Source organism: Gadus macrocephalus, chromosome 8, assembly GCF_031168955.1.
Source record: "Gadus macrocephalus chromosome 8, ASM3116895v1".
NCBI lineage: Eukaryota > Metazoa > Chordata > Actinopteri > Gadiformes > Gadidae > Gadus > Gadus macrocephalus.
The window spans coordinates 5,877,071-5,897,994 of NC_082389.1; the positions used below are offsets into that span (position 1 = coordinate 5,877,071).

Sequence of the window (20,924 nt, forward strand, 5' to 3'; positions counted from 1 at the left end):
GTTCTAGGCTCAACCGTCGACGTCTTTGCTGATTTCGATGCCATCACAGACCCCATCATGAAGGCTAAAATGGTGGCCCTGAAAGGCATCAACAAAGTCATGGTTCAGAACAACATGGGAATGAGTCCAATCGTCATGAACAGGTAAGACCTCATCATGATTTCAATTATGACTTAATGATAATAGTCAAATCATTTCAGATAAGATATAACTGCAGAATGACTATGGGTATTCATTTAAAGTGCATTCAATGTATAAAGAAAGCCATCTCATAGTAATTGTTTGAGGATCGTTTAGGGAAAACTTTTTAATTCGTTCAGGGAAGGCTAAGTAAATGCTTTTTTAAAAAAACACAGCAACTCAAATAGCATCATTGAAATCTGCACAGGTGCTGTACTTAAATGTCCCTTTATTTCTCCCATATGACCAGCAAGCTTACTTGTTGTACGTTATACGCAATGTCTTCTGTCAAAGGTTTCCCCCTGGAGCGGTACCACACTGTCAAGAAGCCGCCCCCATCCCACCACAGGTGGTCGGACAGGTACTTGAAATACAACTCAATATAATGACTTAAGTAATTATTTTGTTGATGGAACATTAAAGATTAAATTAAACCTCCTGAGCAGTACCATCTCTGCTAGTATAGGGGATTTTGATTAATCAATCTGTTGTGTTTGGTTAGTCGTGGCAATTTGATTCCAATAAATCTTAAAATATTCGATAAACAACCTCTACTGTCTCCGTTCTGTGGCAGGATGGAAAACTGACCCAGGTAGCCAGGCCGAACCCTCCAAACTTCGGACCGGGCTTCGTCAGTAAGTTCTCCCTCATTATCGCACCTCCAAGTTTTTCACAGACTGTGAGGTCTTCAACCTCCCTTGAGGACTCTGTCTTACCAACAGCCTCCTTCCCCTTCCCCCCCCCCCCCAGACACAGCTCAGAGGGCCCAGTACGAGGAGTGGCTGCAGGAGACCCAGCAGCTGCTCCAGATGCAGCAGAAGTTCCTGGAGGAGAAGATAGGAGCGCACCGGAAGTCCAAGAAGGCGCTGTCGGCCAAGCAGAGGACCGCGAAGAAGGCAGGCCGGGACTTTCCGGAGGAGGACACAGAGCAGCTGAAACATGTCACAGAGCAACAAGGGGTGGTGCAGAAACAACTGGAGCAGGTCCGCCCATCTCCTTTTAATATCATTTGATAGAAAAATTAAACATAACAATGGGTATATAAAAAAAAAATTGTTGGAGGTTGAATACCCATTTTCCTACGTTTGTCTTTTTCTATTTTCCTACATGGTATTATTGCGTTCCTTTATCCTGTCTGTGGTCACATCGTCTGCCATCCTCTCTGGTTCTAGATCCGCAAGCAGCAGAAGGAGCACGCCGAGCTCATCGAGGAGTACCGGGTCAAACAGCAGCAGAACAACATGCCCCCGACCATGGGGCCGGGCCCGCTGGGGCCCATGCAGGGGCCCATGCAGGGGCCCATGCAGGGGCCCATGCAGGGGCCCATGCAGGGGCCCATGCAGGGGCCCATGCAGGGGCCCATGCAGGGGCCCATGCAGGGGCCGGCCGGCATGGTGCCCGGTGGGCCGACCATGGTCCCGCCCACCATGAACCCCATGATGCCCATGCAGCTCCACCCGGGCCAGCCCAACGCCCCTCCCCGCATGCCCGGGGGACCGCCCCCCGGCTGGCACCCCGGGGCCCCCATGGCCGGCCCCGGTATGCCGCCCATGATGCCTCCCCAGGTGCCCATGGGCAACCAAGGCCAGCCTCATCCCATGCCGATGGTCAACATGCCGCAGCGGCCTCCTCAGATGCCCCAGCAGATGCCCCAGCAGATGCCCCAGCAGATGCCCCAGCAGATGCCCCAGCAGATGCCCCAGCAGATGCCCCAGCAGATGCCCCAGCAGATGCCCCAGCAGATGCCCCAGCAGATGCCCCAGCAGATGCCCCAGCAGATGCCGCAGCAGATGCCGCAGCAGATGCCGCAGCAGATGCCCCAGGAAGCCCAACCCCCACCATCCCCGCAGGCGAAGCCAGCTCCTTCCAGCGGGCTCAAGTTTGACGACAACAATCCGTTCAGCGAGGGCTTCCAGGAGCGGGAGAGGAGGGAGCGCCTCCGGGAGCAGCAGGAGCGCCAGCGGGTGCAGCTCATGCAGGAGGTGGAGCGGCAGAGAGCCCTGAAGCAGCGCATGGAGATGGAGCAGCAAGGCATGATGGGACCCGAGGGCAACATGGCACCGCTCTCGCAGATGCCCTTCTTCAACGCGGAGCTGCCGCAGGACTTCATGCAGGCGCAGAGGCCCCCGCACCCGCAGCAAATGGGCCCCATGTTCCCCCAGCAGCAGCCCATGCAGCCCGGCATGGGCTCCCCGCCGGGGGGGTTCATGCAGGGCGATAGGCGGGGCATGATGGCTAACGGCTTGATGCCACAGGACCACATGGGACCCGGCTTCGGGCCCGACAACATGGGGGGGAACTTCCACCAGGGTCCGCCCCGACCGCGCCGCTTCAGCGGCCCCGGGATGATGCCCCAGATGCAAGGCGAGGGTCCCCCGTTTGGCGGGGACATGTCCACGCCCCTGCCCTCCAACTACCCCGGCTCGGGCCAGTCTTTGATCCAGCTCTACTCCAACATCATCCCAGACGAAAAGGGCAAGAAGAAGAGGAACCGCAAGAAGAAGAAGGACGAGGACGCCGACTCGGTCAAGACGCCCTCCACGCCGCACTCGGACCTCACGGCCCCGCTCACCCCCTGCGTCTCGGACACCTCCTCCACGCCAACCAGGAGCACCCACCCGTTCGGGGACCAGGACCTCTCCCGGTCGCCCCTGATGGGCTCGGCCACGCCCAGCCACTCGGAGCTGGAGAGGCAGCTCTCCGGGGGCGCGGCGGGCCAGCAGGCGCTCCACGCCGAGGCAGCCCGGGCCCAGGCCCAGGCCCAGGCCCAGGAGCAGGAGAGGATCCTCAGCAACATCAAGCTGGAGCAGACGGAGGCCAGCGAGTGGCACGGCCAGCCAGGCTCCGGGATGGGCTCGGTGAAGGAGGAGGGGAGCAAAGGCGGTGTGTCGCCCTTCGCCGCCGCACTGAGCCCCGCCAACAACAAGGGCGAGGCGGGCAACGAGCTGCTGAAGCACCTCCTGAAGAACAAGAACACGCCACCGCCGCCGCCGGGCCTGCCCCACCAGCGCTCCGAGGAGAGCCTGCGCTCGGAGGAGGAAGAGCCCGCAGACTGCAAGGCTCTGCTGCTCAGGCAGAGCTCTATAGACAGCAACGGGGTGAGTCAGTCCTCCGGTTTGGGATTTTCGTTGGAGGCAGAGAGGGAGTGAGCTATAGGGTTGAAGCCAGCCAAGAGAGTCGAAAACACTCAGTGACTCATATAGGGGCCGTGACAGCGGGGAGGGGGTGATGTCAAGCAGTTGAATCCCTGACTCATAGCGCTACTGGTTCGTGGATGAGTCATCCCAAGCCTCTGAACCTTTTTTTTTTTTTTTTAATCACACTTGTCAATCATGGGCCTGCGTCTTTTGAGCTTCTGTTAAAAACAAAAAATAACCCCGCGTCCCCTCATTTCCCCAGGCGTACTCCGATGGCCTCCCCGACTTCCCTGGACCCCTGCACACGGAGCAGGAGAAGAAGAAGGAGAAGAAGAAGAGGACGCCGAAGAGCGGGGAGAAGCTGCCGGCGTCGCGCTACAAGAAGAGGAAGAAGGAGGGGGAGGACAGGCAGCTGACACACTCTGGCACCGACAACGCCATGACACAGATCAAACAGGTGAACCACGACTCGGTCCGCATGACAGCAGCAGCAGCAGCTCAGATAGACTGGAGGCAGCACTCACGGCAAAGTTTTCTTTTGTTGTGGTTGTTTTATTTGCGGGGGTAACGGAAAATGCTGACCTTTTCGGATGAGAACTGGTTATAGAATATTATAAAATGCAGAAATGTATTTATTTCATTCATATTGTTGTAGTAGTAGTAGTACTGTTGTATCATTTGTATTCTATTTTTAATGTTATTTATCATATTGTGGTGGTATATCATTAAAAGTGCATTATAAAGTTTGCAGTTCGAGCGTACGTAGGTTTGTGTTTGTGATGAAAAAAATGTAAATTGTAATAGTAAAAAAAGTAAGTAAGTAAAAAATACGGATGGTCCAGTTAGGGTAGCTATTACAGAACTAGCTGCAGTGATACACAAACAAGATAAGAGCATTGGTGTAATTCCTTCAGTAGGCCTCAGTATTAATTAACATGACCAGCGTGTTTCCACTGTCTGCCAGGCATCACCAACTAACAGGCATGGTGCTGTCATTATGAAAGTCGTAGTTCTAGTAGGGGAAGTTAAGGAGAATTATTGTTAAGTAGGACCCCCACCCTACTCCTCAGTGCTTATCAAATAATTTTATTTATTTCTTCTCAAGAGGGAAGCGATTGCTGAATTTGAATCTCATTGAGTACAGTTGAACACAAAACATCATAATTGATTTGTGTGCCCCACCAACGACCAGATTTTAATCGACGGCACACAAAAGCTTGTAGATATTTCCTGGCTGTTTTGTGTTCTGCTCTGGAAAACATCCAGCCATTTGAAACCAAGCAAAATAAAAAAGCGGGAGCATGTTGAAAAGAGACTTTACGTCTGAGGTAATTGTTGAACGGAAATATACCTGCTTTGTTTGACCAACGGGCTCCAGTCATTTATTCTGCTTTAAATACTGTAGGATTGGAGACAAAGACATGAGGGCTTTCGTCTGAGTTTAAGGAGATGGGATAGCTGCACATGTATTCGGTGCAATTTGTGTGCACACATTTTGAACCACTTTGTAAAAAAAAAAAAAAAAGGAAAAGGGCGAATTGGAAATGGAGCATTTTAAAGAGCAATTTGCAGAAAAAGCATGTCGCTGCAAACATTTGTGCAGCCTATTTGCCAAATACCAAAAGAACCGGGAGGTCAGCACGGTTTATCTGGGTTTACAACTTGCCATATGCTTCCTGGTAAATAAATGTTTTTCATGTTGGCGGGCCTCATTCTTGGGTAGTATGCACATACTTTCTTACAGACAGTGTATCTTCAATGGAACAACCCATTGCTCAGAGCCCGTGCCATGAGAGAAAAACATCTCAAAACAGTATGTGGCAAAATAATGGGAAGAAAAGCATGTCGCCATCCTGCTCTTTTGCAAGTCGCTCTTCAGGGGTTCCTGCAATGCATTGTTATTGTTGTTTGTTCCTATTGAGCTTGACACTGCGTTGGATTTATGGCTTTATCCACCACATCACTCCACAACACCTACACCGCCTCTCCCTCGCCCCTACACCAAGCGGCGTTTCGACTGATGGGGTTAGCTAACGGAGCTGGAGTGACTTCCCTTGAAGGGGAGCGCCTCTCTCACGCCACCCGGTGCTAATCCCTCCCTCTCTGCTCGCGTTGCAGCAGCTGTCCATGCTGCCCCTGATGGAGCCTCTGATCGGCGTCAACCTGGCCCACTTCGCCCCCTACGGCAGCAGCCAGCTGAACGGGGAGAGCCTGCTCTCGGGGGCCTTCGGCAGCGCCTCGCTGGACGGCGTCTCCGACTACTACTCCCAGCTGGCCTACAAGGTGAGGCGGTGGCCGGCGACTCTACGGGGTGACACGCGTCCCGCGCTGACCCGGGAGGGGGGGGGGGGGGGGGGGGCGTTGAGGCCTCGGGAGTTCAGCTGGAAACGGTGGCCTTGGTGTGCGCGCTGTGCACACGTTTATAAGTCTGTGGGGGAACTAGCAAGGGAAGGCAGCCACATGTGGAGTTGGCAGTGAACACCTGGGATATTTTGGCACTGCTTCCTCATTGATATTGCTGAAGCATCTTGCATATGATGGTCAAGGTGCTTCTCTGTAACCCCAGATTTGATATCTATAGCAGAGACAGCTTAACATTGCGCAATCAATATGATATCTGCAGAAGACAGGTTAACATTGTTAATAATATATCTACAGCAGGGACGGGTTACCATTGTGTTATTAATATGATATCTACAGCAGAGAAAGGTTAATATTCTGTTATTAACATGATATATATAGCGGAGACAGATTAACACTGTTATCAATGTGATATCTGCAGAAGACAGGTTTACATTGTTATTAATATGTTATCTATAGCAGAGACGGATTAACATTGTGTTATTAATAGGATATCTATAGCAGAGACGGATTAACATTCGGTTATCAAGATATCTATAGTAACGACAGATTACCATTGCGTTATCAATACGATGTATATAGACCGGTAACATTGTTATTATTATGATATCTACAGCAGAGCAACCTGAGCAACCCGCCCACACCCCCGGCGTCCCTCCCTCCGACCCCGCCTCCAGTCAACCGCCAGAAGATGATCAATGGCTTCGCCACCACAGAGGAGCTGGCCAGCAAGGCCGCTGCCATGGGTATGCATTAGATCCATAACACAAACCCTCCATGGAAGTCACTGCATAACAACAAAACGAAAGTAAAAATGCTTTATCTAATGTTTGCTGGAGAAGCTTTGTTTAACAGCATGAGTAAAATGCTTTTTTGGTTGATAAAAAAAAAAAAAAGTACCTTTTTTAGTTTTGGAACTAAGCAATTTTACAATGAATTAACAAAACGCTTACCATGGTCCATCTGCCTCTTCCGCCCAGTGTCTAAAGGAGTAGTCCTAGTCCCCAAGCCCCTCCACGTCCAGTTCAGAGCGGAGGAGGACCTGCTGGCCCGGGCCATCGCCCAGGGCCCCAAGACCGTGGACGTGCCCGCCTCCCTGCCCACCCCCCCTCACAACAACCAGGAGGAGCTCAGGTAACCCCCCCCCCCCCCTAACTAATAGAATATGGCATTGTGCGTTTCGTTTCAGATATTGGTCACACATAACCTAATATGCTTGTCAAAGTGAAACCAAAGATTGGAAAGAATGTGCAAATGTAGGCAATTTTCCTTTCAAAGGGTTACAGCCAGCAGTTCTAATTGTAATTAGCATGGTCCAAGTTCTGGGATGGAAATGACTTCCACATAATGGAGATGTGATGCAGGTGTGATGAGAGAAAGCTTGACGAGAATCGAGAAATGCACACATGTATCATGTCCACACGCACACTCATTTGCACGTACACACACACGCGCACACACACACAGGCACACAGACATGTACACACACACACACACAGACACGCACGCACACAGACAGAGAGAGCTGCATCAGCGCTCTAATGGCGTCTCGTGTTCCTTCTTGTTTTCCACAGCAACAGGGGGCAGGAGCCCGGCAAAGACAGAGACACACCGGACAGCTTCGTGCCGTCGTCGTCACCAGAGAGTGTAGCAGGCGGAGAGATCAGCCGCTACCCTGACCTGACCCGCGTTAAAGAGGAGCCCCGATCGCCCTGCCTGTCCCCCATCCTCTCCATGCTCCCCCCTCCCCATGGGAAAGGTACACAACAACGATAAACAACAACAACCATGAGGCCAGGATAGAGGATAGCGAACCATGACTGTATTTGTTGTTGCTTCATCAATAACGTGCCTTCATCTGGCTGCAGGCACAGAGATCAAGCTGAGAGACATCAAGACGGAGCCTTCCGGAGTGTTCTTTGGCGCCCCCTATGGGGCCATGGGGAACGACTCCAAACAGGGCCTGGTGTCGGTGGCCATCACTCTGCGGCCGGCAGCTGCAGAGGTGAGACCAATACAGCGTTTCGATTTCAGTCGCTTCCCCACACTTTCCTTTTCTCCGTTCTGTGTTCTAAAAGGCTTAGGGCCTCGTTTTTTTTTTTTAAATCTCTGACTCTGTAAATAAAGAAATGCAAAAAAATGTTTCTAAAAAGGAATATTACATTATATTACAATATTACATAAGATTATAGATGACTTCCTCTATAAGCGGAAATGCCTCTGACTTTTCATGCGTTTGCGTGCGTGCTCACCCAGAACATCACAGGCGTCGTGGCGGCCATCTCGGACCTGCTGTGCGTCAAGATCCCCAGCAGCTACCAGGTCAGCAGCACGCCGGAGCGCGGGCCCCTGGCCATGCTCAGCGGCCTGCGGGTGGGCCCCTACGGAGGCCTCGACACCCGGCCGCCCCCCGTCGCCTTCCAGGCGCGCATGGACGCCGCCGCGGTCCACCAGCGGCCCCTGGGCCAGATGATGATGAGGCCCAACGGGACGTCACAGGGCGTGATGCAGCAGAGCCAGCAGCAGCAGCAGCAGCGCTTCCAGCACCACAGCCCGGGTGAGATGCACACTGTGCCACGCGAGCTCCTAATTGAGCGGTTTCTCAGAGGTGTCAGCGAGGGATAAACACAGGTGTCACTCCTAACAATAATTAGGGGTTATTCATTATATGAGTGTACCAGGGTGTGAATATTAGAATAAACTAGTGAAGACAAGTCTACTTCTCAGACGCGGAGTATACCCATAATTAGGGCTATGAGCGACACCTCGTAGTTATTTTTTTTTTTTGGTACAAGTTGACACCGCTGTGAAATGGGTCTACAGTTGCCGTCACACCGCAGTGAACGCCTCTGTTGGTTCTGCCTCACAAGATGGCGCCTGGCGTGACGACGCTTCGATTCCGATTAAAAACCTGAGCAGACTTCCCCCCCCCCCCTGCCGGGAAGACACACAGAGCGACCGAGTGCCCCACCCCCGTGAAGACACCTGAAGACCCCGTAATTGTTCCGCCCTTTACGCGTCCCCAGATGCGATTAGCGCTTTCTCCGAGCGGTGTTTACAGACGATCGTTCCTCGTCCCACGCGTCGTTATCCCGTCCGGGGGCGTGAGGCGACGGCACCAGCTCGAACGCAGACAGGCGTCCTTATTGATTGTCTCAGCTAATGAAACGCAGTAACGATCGTCGGCTCGATGGAAGCCGCGGCGTCCCCTGACCGTCGGTGTCGGACCGTGACGTGCCGGGACAGACGTCATCTCGTTACGCTAAAAACACTGATCATAATTAATGTGGATGGCTGGCTGTCGGGGGTGAGCACAGAAATGGGACTTGACAGGCAGGGGTGCGATTATCCAGTGTGATACTAGTTTATGACTGGTGTTGTTGATGCCGTGCCTCGCTGGCCTTTGGATGAATTCAATACTAATTACGGGGCTGTCGTCACCGGGATGCGATTACCCGGAGGAATTGCAGTTTAATGAATCATGTCTCGTCTTATTTTATGATGTGTATATACCATTGCATTGTAATTATCTGTAGGCTGCTTAGCCAATCATTTACATTGAGCATTGTTTAACATAAGTATATTTAGTTGCCACAAACAAGCTCTGGGACGCACCTGCAAGAGTTCTGCAGAAAATGCTAATAATGTTACTGGTCCTGGTTATTCGCTCGCTTACGTTGATGTGTTTATGTGTCTCAGGCTCGGCTGCAGTCAGAGGAGCAGACAAGAAGATCCCCGGCAGCCCTGGCTCCAAACCCCAGTGGTGCTGCCACTGCAAGGTGGTGGTGCTGGGAAACGGAGTTCAGAAGTCCCTCAAAGACCTCCCTAACCACAAACGGGTACTGATTGAGTTATTGTCGTGTTGTATTATTTAAGGTCCATAGCCTCGTGCCGTGCCTGTATTGTAGATGATGTGGATGTCTGAAGCCATACTAGCTTCTCTTTTGGGCGTACAATTGAAAGTGTTGTCAAGGGCGTAACATTTTAGTCTACATCTCTGTTCACCCACGCCCTCTTGCCTCAAACATTTCTCATTCCTTACCTTTGTAGCAGAACCATAGTTATTCTACTCTAACCTCCAGAGGGTGAAATTTTTTGTTAATATTTCTGTTTCATCAGGAGTCTGACGGAGAGATGAAGTCGGAAGGAAACTTGGTCTTCTGTAGTCACAGCTGCTTCCTCCTCTTCTCCTCCTCATCCTCCCAGCCAAGGTCAACCCCTGAAACTAAGGTATGTTCCATTAACAAAGCCTCGAGTCAGAAAGAGTTACGCTTTTTAACAAAGTGTCTTGTGCGTCTGTGTGTTTTTCAGCCCTGCAGGCCAATGTGTATCACTCTATTATTTAAACTCTGTCAAAACGATTAAATATTTTTTTTTTACACCAGTATTTCCCTCTTTGTCTCGTCCCTGACTCGTCCCTGCGGCGTGTCACGTCTGTTCCCCCCCCCCCCCCCCCCCCAGGACACGGTAGAGCTCCTGCCGGACACGGAGGAGAAAGAGAGCCTGTCCAAGACCCAGCACCAGTACAGCAACAACATGTCCACGCTGGACGTCCACTGCCTCGCCCAGCTGCAGCCCAAACAGTCGCCTCCCTCCAGCCCTCCGCCGCCGCCCCTCCCCTTCCTCGGCGCGGGACTCACCCCCAAGACGGAGGCCAAGTCGGACACCATCAAGGTGACGGTGAAGCTGAAGGCGCGGCCGCGGGCCCACCACCACCACCACGAGGGCGGCTGGCACCAGGGCAAGCGGCAGAAGGGCCTGCGCTGGAGGAAGTGGACCCTGCAGGTGCTGGTGCCCCGGGGCTCGGCGCTGCCCGACGAGGACAAGATCGACGAGCTGCTGAAGAGACTGGGCGCGTCGCTGCGGCCGCCCGCCGCCCTGCGGGACTCCCGCCGCTGCTGCTTCTGCCACCAGCCGGGCGACGGCGCCACGGACGGGCCGGGGCGGCTGCTCAACCTGGACGCCGACGCCTGGGTGCACCTCAACTGCGCGCTGTGGTCGAGCGAGGTGTACGAGACGCAGGCGGGCGCGCTCATCAACGTGGAGCCGGCGCTGCGGCGGGGCCAGGCGTCGCGCTGCGCCTTCTGCCAGCGCACGGGCGCCACCGGCGGCTGCCACCGGCTGCGCTGCGCCAACGTCTACCACTTCCCCTGCGCGCTGCAGGCCCACTGCACCTTCTACAAGGACAAGACCATGCTGTGCCACGCCCACCGGCCGCGCGGCGCCGCCGCCGCCGGGGGCCACGCCGCGGAGCACGAGCTGCGCTGCTTCGCCGTGTTCCGCCGCGTGTACGTGCAGCGGGACGAGGCGCGGCAGATCGCCTCGGCGGTGCGGCGGCCCGAGCTGGGCTACACCTTCCGCGTGGGCAGCCTGGTGCTGCACGCCATGGGCCAGCTGACGCCGCCGCAGATGGCCGCCTTCCACTCGCCCACCGCCATCTTCCCCGCCGGCTACGAGGCCTGCCGCATCTACTGGAGCATGCGCCACGGCAACCGGCGCTGCCGCTACGTGTGCTCGGTGGAGGAGCGCGAGGACCTGCCCGAGTTCTCCGTCCGCGTGGTGGAGCAGGGCCACGAGGACCTGGTCCTGACCGACGCCAGCCCCAAAGGTACCGATGCTGCCCCCCCCCCCCCCCCCCCCCCCTGCCTTGGTAGGGCTGGGCCTGCCTTCTCCGCCCAGAGAGATGTTTAAAAAGACGGCCTCTGCTGTTGATTCGTCTGTGTATTAATGCCTGCTGATGCATTGTTGCCGTCGAGAACGCTGTCAAAACAATTGTGTCAACAACACAAATCACCGCAGCCCCCGTAGCTCTTTACTGTAAACAGATCATCGCTATGTGCAAAGTAAAGTCGTTTCTACGGCGACGGATTAATCATAGGGCTTGTTAATAACGGTGCACAAAATGCCAAATTAGGGTAAAAAGGATGTTGCCGTCACTGTTTCCTGTCAAATTCCACGAGATCATATCAGGCAATGGTGACAAACGACCGGCCGTCCCAGTGTGAACCGGGCCCCAGTGTGACGGATGGGTCCTGAGGCAGCAGGTGACAACACAATTACTGTCAGCAGCTCACGTCCTCCTCTCCTCTGTCCCTCCAGGGGTATGGGATAAGGTCCTGGGCCCAGTCGCCGAGCGCAGGACCGAGTCCGACACCCTCAAACTCTTCCCCGTCTACCTGAAAGGAGAGGACCTGTTTGGGCTCACCATCTCCGCCGTCACCAAAATCGCCGAATCGGTTCGTGGCTTGATTCCCTCTCGTCAGGCGTCCACCATCGTGGCGGAGACGCATCGAGTACACACTTTCATTGGGGAAAAATCTGAATGTATTATTGTTATGCAATTCTCCTTTCCAGCTGCCAGGAGTGGAAGTCTGTGAGAGGTACTCGTTCCGCTATGGCCGAAACCCTCTGATGGAGCTGCCGCTCAAGTTCAACCCCGCTGGCAGCGCCCGGGCCCAGCCTCGGGCCAACAAGCCCATCACCACCCTGGTCATCAGGTAACCAAGACTAGGCTACTCCTGAAGGCCGAGTCCTGTGCTCTTAAACGGCCTTGGCGTTTCCAGCAGCCGTCTTGCCGTGACGTTGCTGCTGAAGGGGCTGTTTGCTCGCTCTGCTTGCAGCACTTGAAAAATGTCAGATGTGCCCACGCCGCTATTTGTCGTGATCATTCGTTTGTTCACACAGGCCATGCGGATTATACACGGGGAGTATTAGCTTTTACAAGCAGGGTAGCACTGGTTCCCAGTAAGGCCCAATAGAGGGGATAACTGGAGACGCCGTACAAGATTGCAGATTCACTTCAATACATCCCATGTAAAAAATACATAATGGACATTCTAGAGCCACCAATTCTAATCATGGACGGCATATGACCCACCCGGTTGTCGATTTACAACTTACGGCGTTGGAGTGTTGTATAGTCTAGCATTGGGTAGTAAAGCATAGTTTAGGATTAGCCGGTAGTATAGCATACTAATGATATTAAAGGTGTCCACCACTCCAAGTTAAAGTTAATCATACTTGGTTACGTAAGATCCAACCGTGACAGTGACGATTATAATGTTGAATGTGTAGGAAGGCCAGGGTTGGTTGTCACATTGCTTGTTACAGTCAAACTAGAGGGTGCTGTTCACCAGGTCAATGTCCAACATTGAGCGTGATGTCATGCTCATTTCTGTCGGGCAATTCTGTGTCACAAAAGACACCAAAAAGATTGGGTAGAGGAGAATTTTTCAAATTGAGTACCTTTTCATGTTGGTGGTGTTTGTGTCAATTTTTATAGGCCATGAGGCATTTCATAATCAGAAAACAGGAGGGTTATTCATTACTGCCGTGCTAGCAACTGAAAGGACGTCAGGTTTGTTGTCACACCTATAGATAGTGTTTCCCCTAGGATGGAGTTGCAGCAGCAGAGCTGAAATGTTTCCTTTTCCGCTCGCAATTTTTTTTTTTTGTGCTCGCAAAGCGAACCCTGCAGGGAGGTTTCTATGCGTCTGTCGGCACCAGCAGGGTGTACATACAGTACATGTGTGCACAGTAATGAGCAGGGGAAATATGGAGAGATTGACATTTACAAGTACAATCATTAAAAAAATGTGTTACATTTATTTAACAAACATCACATAACACAAATGCTACAACAATCGAAAAGGTCTGTGCCTCCAACCAATGCATCTTCCCACTCCCTCCCCTCTCGCCATCACAAAGGTTGTAGTTGGACCATAAAGAGGCCATGCCTCTATTGAACAAGTTTTGGGGCTCTAGAGTCAATAATGGCGACGCTACTTAAATTGTTGTTAAAAAAAAATATATATATATATATATTGACATTTTTGCTAAAAATAAATTCCTTAAAATTAAGTGGAGATATATATCTATCTATCAAAACTGAAGGAGTTGGACCATAAAGAGCCCATACCTATATGGAAAACGTTTTGGGGCTCTAGAGTCAATAATGGCAACGCTATTGAAATTGTTCCTCAATAAAAAAATCCTCAAAAATAGTAGTTGTTGTAAATTGTAGTTGTAGGACCATAAAGAGGCCAAGCCTCTATGGAACGAGTTTTGGGGCTCTAGAGTCAATAATGGCGACGCTATTGAAATTTTGCCATTGTGGTAGTTTTCAGTTTTGCACCAGAGGTGTCAATTGTGTCGCAACGATGTTTCACTGATGATCTATTGAACCGCAAACTCCGAATCTGCCAATTTATTTCCAATTTTACGGAAGTTCCTCTCCCTTTATAGCTATGCTTTAATCACAGGTGCGTGAATTGACCTGGATATGAAGCGTCGGTAGCGCAAAATAATATAAAATTAGTTTTTTTATGAGATAAGACGGAGCTCTCCTTTTATATGCTTTACTCACAAGTGTGTGAATTGACCTTGATATGAAGCGCATATCCAGCACGGATCGTTATATTATTTTGCGTAGCGCAAAATAATCGAACATTCTTATTTTAAAGAGATAAACTGAAGCTCTCCTCTTGTTAAAAAAAAAAAATCAGCAGTCATATTTTCAGCAGCGGCGTACTGCCTCTGCTAGGAGCATATAGGGGAACCACTGACATAAGCTGGTTGTCTCACTGCTCTGGGGTTTGTTGTCACACCTATACACAAGGAATGGTTATGACACATTGGCTTTGATAGAGGCTATAATGACTTCAACAGTCGATTCCTTCATTTGACAGAGGACATTCCAACTAATCATCCTGGTTCACAATTATGGTTTGAATAAAATACAAATATAAAGGGCCTGCAGACGGTGCATCTATTAAAATGTATTTGCTGTCTCTAGAATAAAAAACTAAAAAGCTGCCACGTATTTTTTTGGTGTTTTTATTTGTAAACTGAAACCACTTTGATAGCATGGGGACAACCAACCCATAGTTCGGGACAACCAACCCATAGTTTGGGATGACCAACCAGGGACGGGTTGGTTGTCACAATGTGTCAGGGTCTTTGATGGTTAATTACTTGCATCTATTAGGGATGACTATTGTACGCTGCGGACGAAGATGAGAGATACTGTATGCTGATTTTGATGAGCAACGCACGCAAGATTAAGAAAGTGTAAGAACCAACCCCGCCCCCATATATATAACGTTGTCTCCTGTTGCTCTCCTTCAGGCCCCAGCCACAGGCAGTGCCCGCGAGTAGCGCCCGCTCCAACCAGAACGTGGCCCAGGGAGAAGGTGGCGCCCCCCACAGCAAGCCTCCGGTAGTGCACCCTCGCTCCTCCCAGTACCGCTGGATGAAGAACGAGTGGAGGGCCAACGTCTACCTCGGCCGCTCCCGCGTCCAGGTGAGGGGGGGGGGGTGGCTACGGGAGCGTGTTCCTGCTGTCAATGCGCTTTTGACAGCAGGCAGGTGACCCCCTGCTGTCCGTCCCTGTAGAGGTTGGAGCTCAACACGTTGCCTTGTCTGTCTCCCACAGGGTCTGGGGCTGTTTGCCGCTAAGGACATCGAGAAGCAGACCATGATGATCGAGTACAACGGGACCGTGCTCCGCAACGAGGTGGCCATCAGCAAGGAGAAGATCTACCGGTCTCAGGTACGCTCCCCGGGGATGGCCGTCGAAATAACCGGGTGGATTTGTACGGGAAAGAGCTTGTTTCTGGTGTGTTGTTTGTTTGACTCAAGTGGGTGGGATGTTTTGGCTGCTGGTGAATATAAAGTGAAACTCAGAGTGGGAGTAGGATTCAGTATCGGCCTTTCGTGACTTGGCCTTAATTTGTCTTGTTAACGAGTGCGTGTTCAAATTCATTAAGTATATCCGAAAACAAGGTTACAAGCAATTTCACACCTTTTTGTACACTGTAAACATGGTCGCTGCTGGACCTGCCAGGCCGCGGTTCAGCTTTTGTCCAACAGGCGTCGCAACGGTGCAGGATTACTATGAGACTGGGGAATTGACTGAGTGGGATCTTCATTCGATGCCTACCAAGAAGGACTTTAGTTGAATCCACTATATTTGCAAAGCTTTTTACTATGGGCTACAATGATGGAGGAACACGGTTATTGTGCTTTGCCTGATCAATTCTGAGGGTGGCATTTCAAGACTCCCTGCTCTTTTTATACATTGCCCAGACCAGGGTAGCGCTGTGAGCCCAAAGGTCACAGCCACCAGTGCGGTTGATGTAAAGAAATGATCAGTTGTGACATTTTGACCTTTTCCTGGGGAAAGGAACGGTCAGTAATGACAAGGTTGTCAGCAAGCCATTATCCTGGCGGCCTGTTTACATAGTTTCCTAAATAAAGAATAGCGTTCAGGCTGTATTTGGTACCCCCATCGAACACCATCCAGAATTGAATTCCATCCCTTGTAGGGGGCCAGGTGTTCATCAATGTGATATCCTCCCAGGGCCTCCCCTTGTTCATTGTAGAAATAGTTGAAATAGCTCAGACATCAAGGTAAATTGCTTTGTCTCTGCACGCTCAGTCCGTGTATTCTTGTCATCAAAGTGCAGATACCGCGATATGCCTCTGAACTTTTGTCTAGGCATGGCGCCTATGAATAGTATGTGCTTCTTCAGCACACAAGAGGGCCCCCAGGTTATTGCCCCCCTGTACCAAGAATACCTCTTGCATATCTTAAGCCCATGAGTGTATTCAGCTGGGCATCAGTCAGATCAGAATGTTGGCTTTCATTTCTAGCTGCTTCTGCATTTGTACGTCCACATTTGAACATCCACATTTCATCATCAAACAGGAAGGGAATTAATTTAGTCTTTTTAACATTGGCCCCGCTGCCTCTTTCAGCACGTTACCCTGTGGCCTCCTGCCCTGGGAACGCCAGCTGTTTGACCTCAAACTGTAGCGTCTTCTGACTCATCTCCAGAACCTCTGGCTGTGTTCCTGAATCAGTCTGATGTCGATTCAGTCCCAATGGCTGTAAAATGTCCTGTCCCTCCTCCTCCTCCTCCACCATCAGCATTCTCCATTGCGCTCTCTTCGCCTTCAGTCAAAGCGGTCCAGTCCTTACTCCTCAGAATCACCAACACACCGGCACGTCCAGTATAAACACGTTGTGCAGTAAAAACCTGTCGTTCTTGCCATGGCTCAATCAGGTCTTCCAACTGTATTAGTCCTGTAGGCCAGCCTCTTACACACTCGGCTTGTAGGAGCCCAGCAACACGGTGAGGTACGTTCATAAATACAGCCCTGTGTAGGTCCCCAAGTGTTAGCCATGCTTATTATAATAGTCGTCTTCATCATCATCCTCATCCTCATAATAGCTCATACTGATGATGTGGGTAATTTTGCTAGGTATCTTTCACAACATTGCCTTCAGAAAGGTGTGATGGGTGCTGATGTGTTGAATCTGTCTTTCTTTTCTTTGCACATTTCAACCCCCACCCCACCGATCCATAGGAGAGGCCTGAAAAAGATTTCACTCTCACTGACTGACTTGAATTTGGGCCTTGAGGATAGTAACCAGGCCTGTGATGCAACTCTTGCTTCCTAAAGTTTTTATTTATGGCCAGTGGCGATAGAGAAACATGCCATTGTGTTCCCACGGACACGTAGTACGTGTTCTATGAGTACGAGAGGTTTACACCCGGCAATAAACCCAAGAACATACTCCAACCTTTTTATGAGGCTAATGATGTGTCCAGTGGCTTTACCCAGAGCCTACATTTGAGATTTACGTGATACATTTAGGCTTCTGTTGAAGCAGGCATACTTCCAAAAAGGCATTTTAACAGTACAGGTTTTCGATTTTGTCGAAAGCATTCTAGCTTCGACCACGGACTCGTGCAGCAGTGCAGTACAACGCACCATCTAGTGGCGACTCTGTGTCCCTACAACACTCCCTTCTAGTGTTGACGTGCTGCAGAAACCTAATCTCTGTTGCGGATCCCTTCCAGAATCGAGGAGTGTTCATGTTCCGCATCGACAGCGAGCATGTGGTGGACGCCACCCGGAGCGGAGGTCTGGCCAGGTACTGTACGCCCCCCCTCCCTCCTTCTCCTGTTAACCTGCTCCCATCGTGACTCCCTCCGTCGACCCCGTCCCCTTCGTACCGACGTCTGTCTACAATGACACCGTGCATCGTTTTCACCATGCGTCTGTTCTCCGCCCACTGAAGATACATCAACCACTCTTGCGCTCCCAACTGCGTGGCCGAGGTGGTGACCTTCGAACGAGGCTACAAAATCATCATCAGCTGTAACCGGAGGATAGAGAAAGGGGAGGAGGTACGTACACTAGGATTAGATAACAAATACATCCTTTTTTTTGTAGCGTTCTAGCAACTAGTTGTAAGAGTTAGTATCGTATGACCTTCAACAACTCAAATTCTCCAACCCTCACTATGTCCTGTCTCTCCTCTCCTCCTCCCCATCACCTTGTCCTGTCTCTCCTCCTCCCCCATCCCCTCCTCCCCCCTGTCCCTCCCCCTGTCTCTTCTCCTCCCCCCTGTCCCTCCCCCCGTCTCTCCTCCCCCGTCTCTTCCTCCCCATCCCCTCCTCCTCCCCCTGCCTCTCCTCCTCCCCCCCCGTCTCTCCTCCTCCTCCCCCCCGTCTCTTCCTCCCCATCCCCTCCTCCCCCCTGTCTCCCCCTCCCCCTGTCTCTCCCCCTGTCTCTCCTCCTCCCCATCCCCTCCTCCTCCCCCCCCCCTGTCTCCCCCTCCCCCTGTCTCTCCCCATGTCTCTCCTCCTCCCCCCTGTCTCCCCCTCCCCCTGTCTCTCCCCATGTCTCTCCTCCTCCCCCCTGTCCCTCCTCCTCCCCCGTCTCTCTTCCTCCACCTCCCCCCTGTCCCTCCCCCCCCCTGTCCCTCCCCCCCCCCCCCCTGTCCCTCCCCCTCCCCCCGTCTCTCCTCCTCCCCCCTCCCTCCCCGTCCTCCAGCTGTGCTTTGACTACCAGTTTGACGCGGCCGAGGGCCAGCCCAAGATCGCCTGCCTGTGTGGCGCCAGCGAGTGCAGGAAGTGGATCAACTGAAGTTGGGAGATTGTGTTACAAAGGCGGCGGCGGAGGAGGGCGCGTTCCTTTTTGCCCCGCGCGCCCGCGTGCGTCCTAAAAACCCTCACTAAGAAAATAGCATCTCACCATCTCACTAACGGCATTAGTACGACTCTTTAGTATTTTTCTTTTGGTTTCATCTCCAAGTGAGCGGAAAGGCCTGAGGCGTTGTTTCAGGAGTGGCGTCCCGCGTCGGCCAATGAGGAAAGGAGGCTTGTTAGGAATGAGAAACAGGAGGAAGTAGCAAGACGCGACTAGTGCCATGTCTATCTGTAGATATATACATCTATATGTATATCTTTATGTATATCTATACATAGATATGGGAGGCACTGTGGTGTCTGAGGTCCTCCGTCTGTCTCTGTATCCATGTGTTTTGTTTTGGTATACATAAGGCGCGAAATCCACCAGCCAATGAGAGCACTGTGCGGGGGTGCGGCCTTATTGCTTCTCACTATAAGGGCGGGCCCTTTTTTGTTTCATACTGTTAATGTATACCCTGACTAAATGTAGACATCACTGAATGAGGAATGTACAGCAACGAATACCACGAAGGGAATATTAACTTGCACTAAAAAGACAAAAAACCACACACAAAACAACAACAAAAAAACTTTAAAAAACGAATGAAAAACAACAACACACAAAGAACTTTGAAGATACTTGATTCCATGAGTCAGTTTTATCCTAGGTTTCTGTCGTGATCTGTGTGGATTTAGAGAGAGGACGTTTTGTATTTATTAGAGTGAATGAATTTTATTCATGGGATGAGTTAAAGAAGGCTAGACCGCTTATTGTTTTGAAGATTGAAGACATGCTGTTACTTTTGTAAAAAGAAAAAGAAAAAAAAAGAAATGTACATAAAGAAAACTATAGGAATAACCGACCAAATACTACCTTAACCTTCTCGATGTTTGGGTGTTTTTAAATTGTTTTTGTTTGTTGTTGAAATTTATTTAAGATGGACATTTTGATTTCAGTTTGAGAGTATATATTATGAATATTCTGTACAGAATTTGTAAAATAACCACAATTCACAAAGTATTTTTGTTGTATTAAAAGTAAGGTATTGTAGCGTAGTGTTTTGTGACTTACACGTACTTTGACCACTCGAAAAGAAATATTTTTGTTGAATAATGTGGTAATGAATTATGGATTACAGAATCAAGTGAACTCTTCGATTTAGTAAGAGATCCTTCTGATCTGTTTGCTGTTATTCAGGTTTGATTTAAGGAAGAAAAAAAACTGTGAATTAGGTTTTAACTACCCAAAAACAACTTTTAACTTTTTAACACGAATACAGTAGGCATAGGAACACAATTGTGTTTTTCACCTGATTTTGTTTGTTTCTACATTCGGGGAGAAGAATGAGGTGAATCGTCTAATGTCGCGAGTTAGACAAGATTTTAACAGTTTAATGTTGAACAGTGAATAAACCCAGGGGGGGAGATGCTATTTGGAAGGGAAGGTGGTGCTACCTTTTTCAGAGATGGCATTCCCCTTAATCAGAAATGCTTCTTATACTTCACAAGTCACCTGTCGCTTAGAAATGGAAGTTTTTGCGTGCACAATTTCAAGTCGACTGTAAAATTTTGGAGACAGTCTTAGAACTTGTAATGTATATGGCATGTATTTTTTTAACTTTCTCAAGACTCAATTGTATATATTTTCTCAATGAATGGTTGTAACAAAATTGTTCCCTGGATATTTTTCTTCTCTTGTATATTACATCATCCTGCCTGTCTGTGCTACATTTTTCTTGGTCCTGTAAAGTAGTCTGAATTTTTTTTCTTTTTGAAAAATGCCTTTTGAAGTGTACAGAGTAATATGAGGTTTGGAGTTTGTGGAATTTAGAAACATTTACAAAAATAAAACTATTTTACATCCTATTATGTCATATTACGAATGCAAGTTATTCGAAACTTGTTATGATCTGTGTCGATGTCTTTTAACGTAAGTGAAAGCTGAACTATTTCAAGAAGGCATGTATACGTATGTACCTTACTCCTTACCTCACCAGAGCCCCCTGCAGGCCAAGCGCCCTCACTCACCTTTTCCTCATGTAAACAATGCACATTGTGCTCTGGTATAGTGGCGTTCACCACGCTTTGCATTACCCTATTCCAATGTCCGGATACATTATCCTCAAATACACATTTTAATAACGTACCATGCACCACGCGTCTAAACGCACACCCAAGGTAAACGGAGCATGTGTGCATGTGACATAACCGCGCAGTTGTTCGCCCTGATCGCCAACTCAACGTCCCAGGAGGAATGGTACAG

The 20,924-nt window shown here is 50.4% G+C and overlaps 1 protein-coding gene across 5 annotated transcripts in view; it reads left to right on the forward strand.

Annotated features, from left to right (window-relative positions):
* The window catches only part of LOC132462695 (histone-lysine N-methyltransferase 2C-like), a 38,030-nt gene extending 17,503 nt beyond the window's left edge, over nt 1-20,527 (forward strand). For 4 of the 5 annotated variants that reach the window (XM_060058373.1, XM_060058376.1, XM_060058377.1 and 1 more), the window contains 22 exons: nt 8-143; nt 475-541; nt 755-815; nt 931-1,163; nt 1,353-3,278; nt 3,580-3,774; nt 5,436-5,600; nt 6,295-6,424; nt 6,659-6,812; nt 7,253-7,437; nt 7,547-7,683; nt 7,935-8,235; nt 9,378-9,517; nt 9,798-9,908; nt 10,140-11,286; nt 11,778-11,914; nt 12,033-12,175; nt 14,805-14,979; nt 15,112-15,228; nt 17,546-17,619; nt 17,767-17,875; nt 18,525-20,527. In XM_060058373.1, the coding sequence (XP_059914356.1) occupies nt 8-143; nt 475-541; nt 755-815; nt 931-1,163; nt 1,353-3,278; nt 3,580-3,774; nt 5,436-5,600; nt 6,295-6,424; nt 6,659-6,812; nt 7,253-7,437; nt 7,547-7,683; nt 7,935-8,235; nt 9,378-9,517; nt 9,798-9,908; nt 10,140-11,286; nt 11,778-11,914; nt 12,033-12,175; nt 14,805-14,979; nt 15,112-15,228; nt 17,546-17,619; nt 17,767-17,875; nt 18,525-18,617 (5,936 nt within the window). In that variant the 3' untranslated portion in view covers nt 18,618-20,527. The remainder of the gene's footprint in view (nt 1-7; nt 144-474; nt 542-754; nt 816-930; nt 1,164-1,352; nt 3,279-3,579; nt 3,775-5,435; nt 5,601-6,294; nt 6,425-6,658; nt 6,813-7,252; nt 7,438-7,546; nt 7,684-7,934; nt 8,236-9,377; nt 9,518-9,797; nt 9,909-10,139; nt 11,287-11,777; nt 11,915-12,032; nt 12,176-14,804; nt 14,980-15,111; nt 15,229-17,545; nt 17,620-17,766; nt 17,876-18,524) is intronic. The other variant, XM_060058375.1, reaches the window with a different exon arrangement.
* The last annotated feature ends 397 nt before the right edge of the window (nt 20,528-20,924 follow it).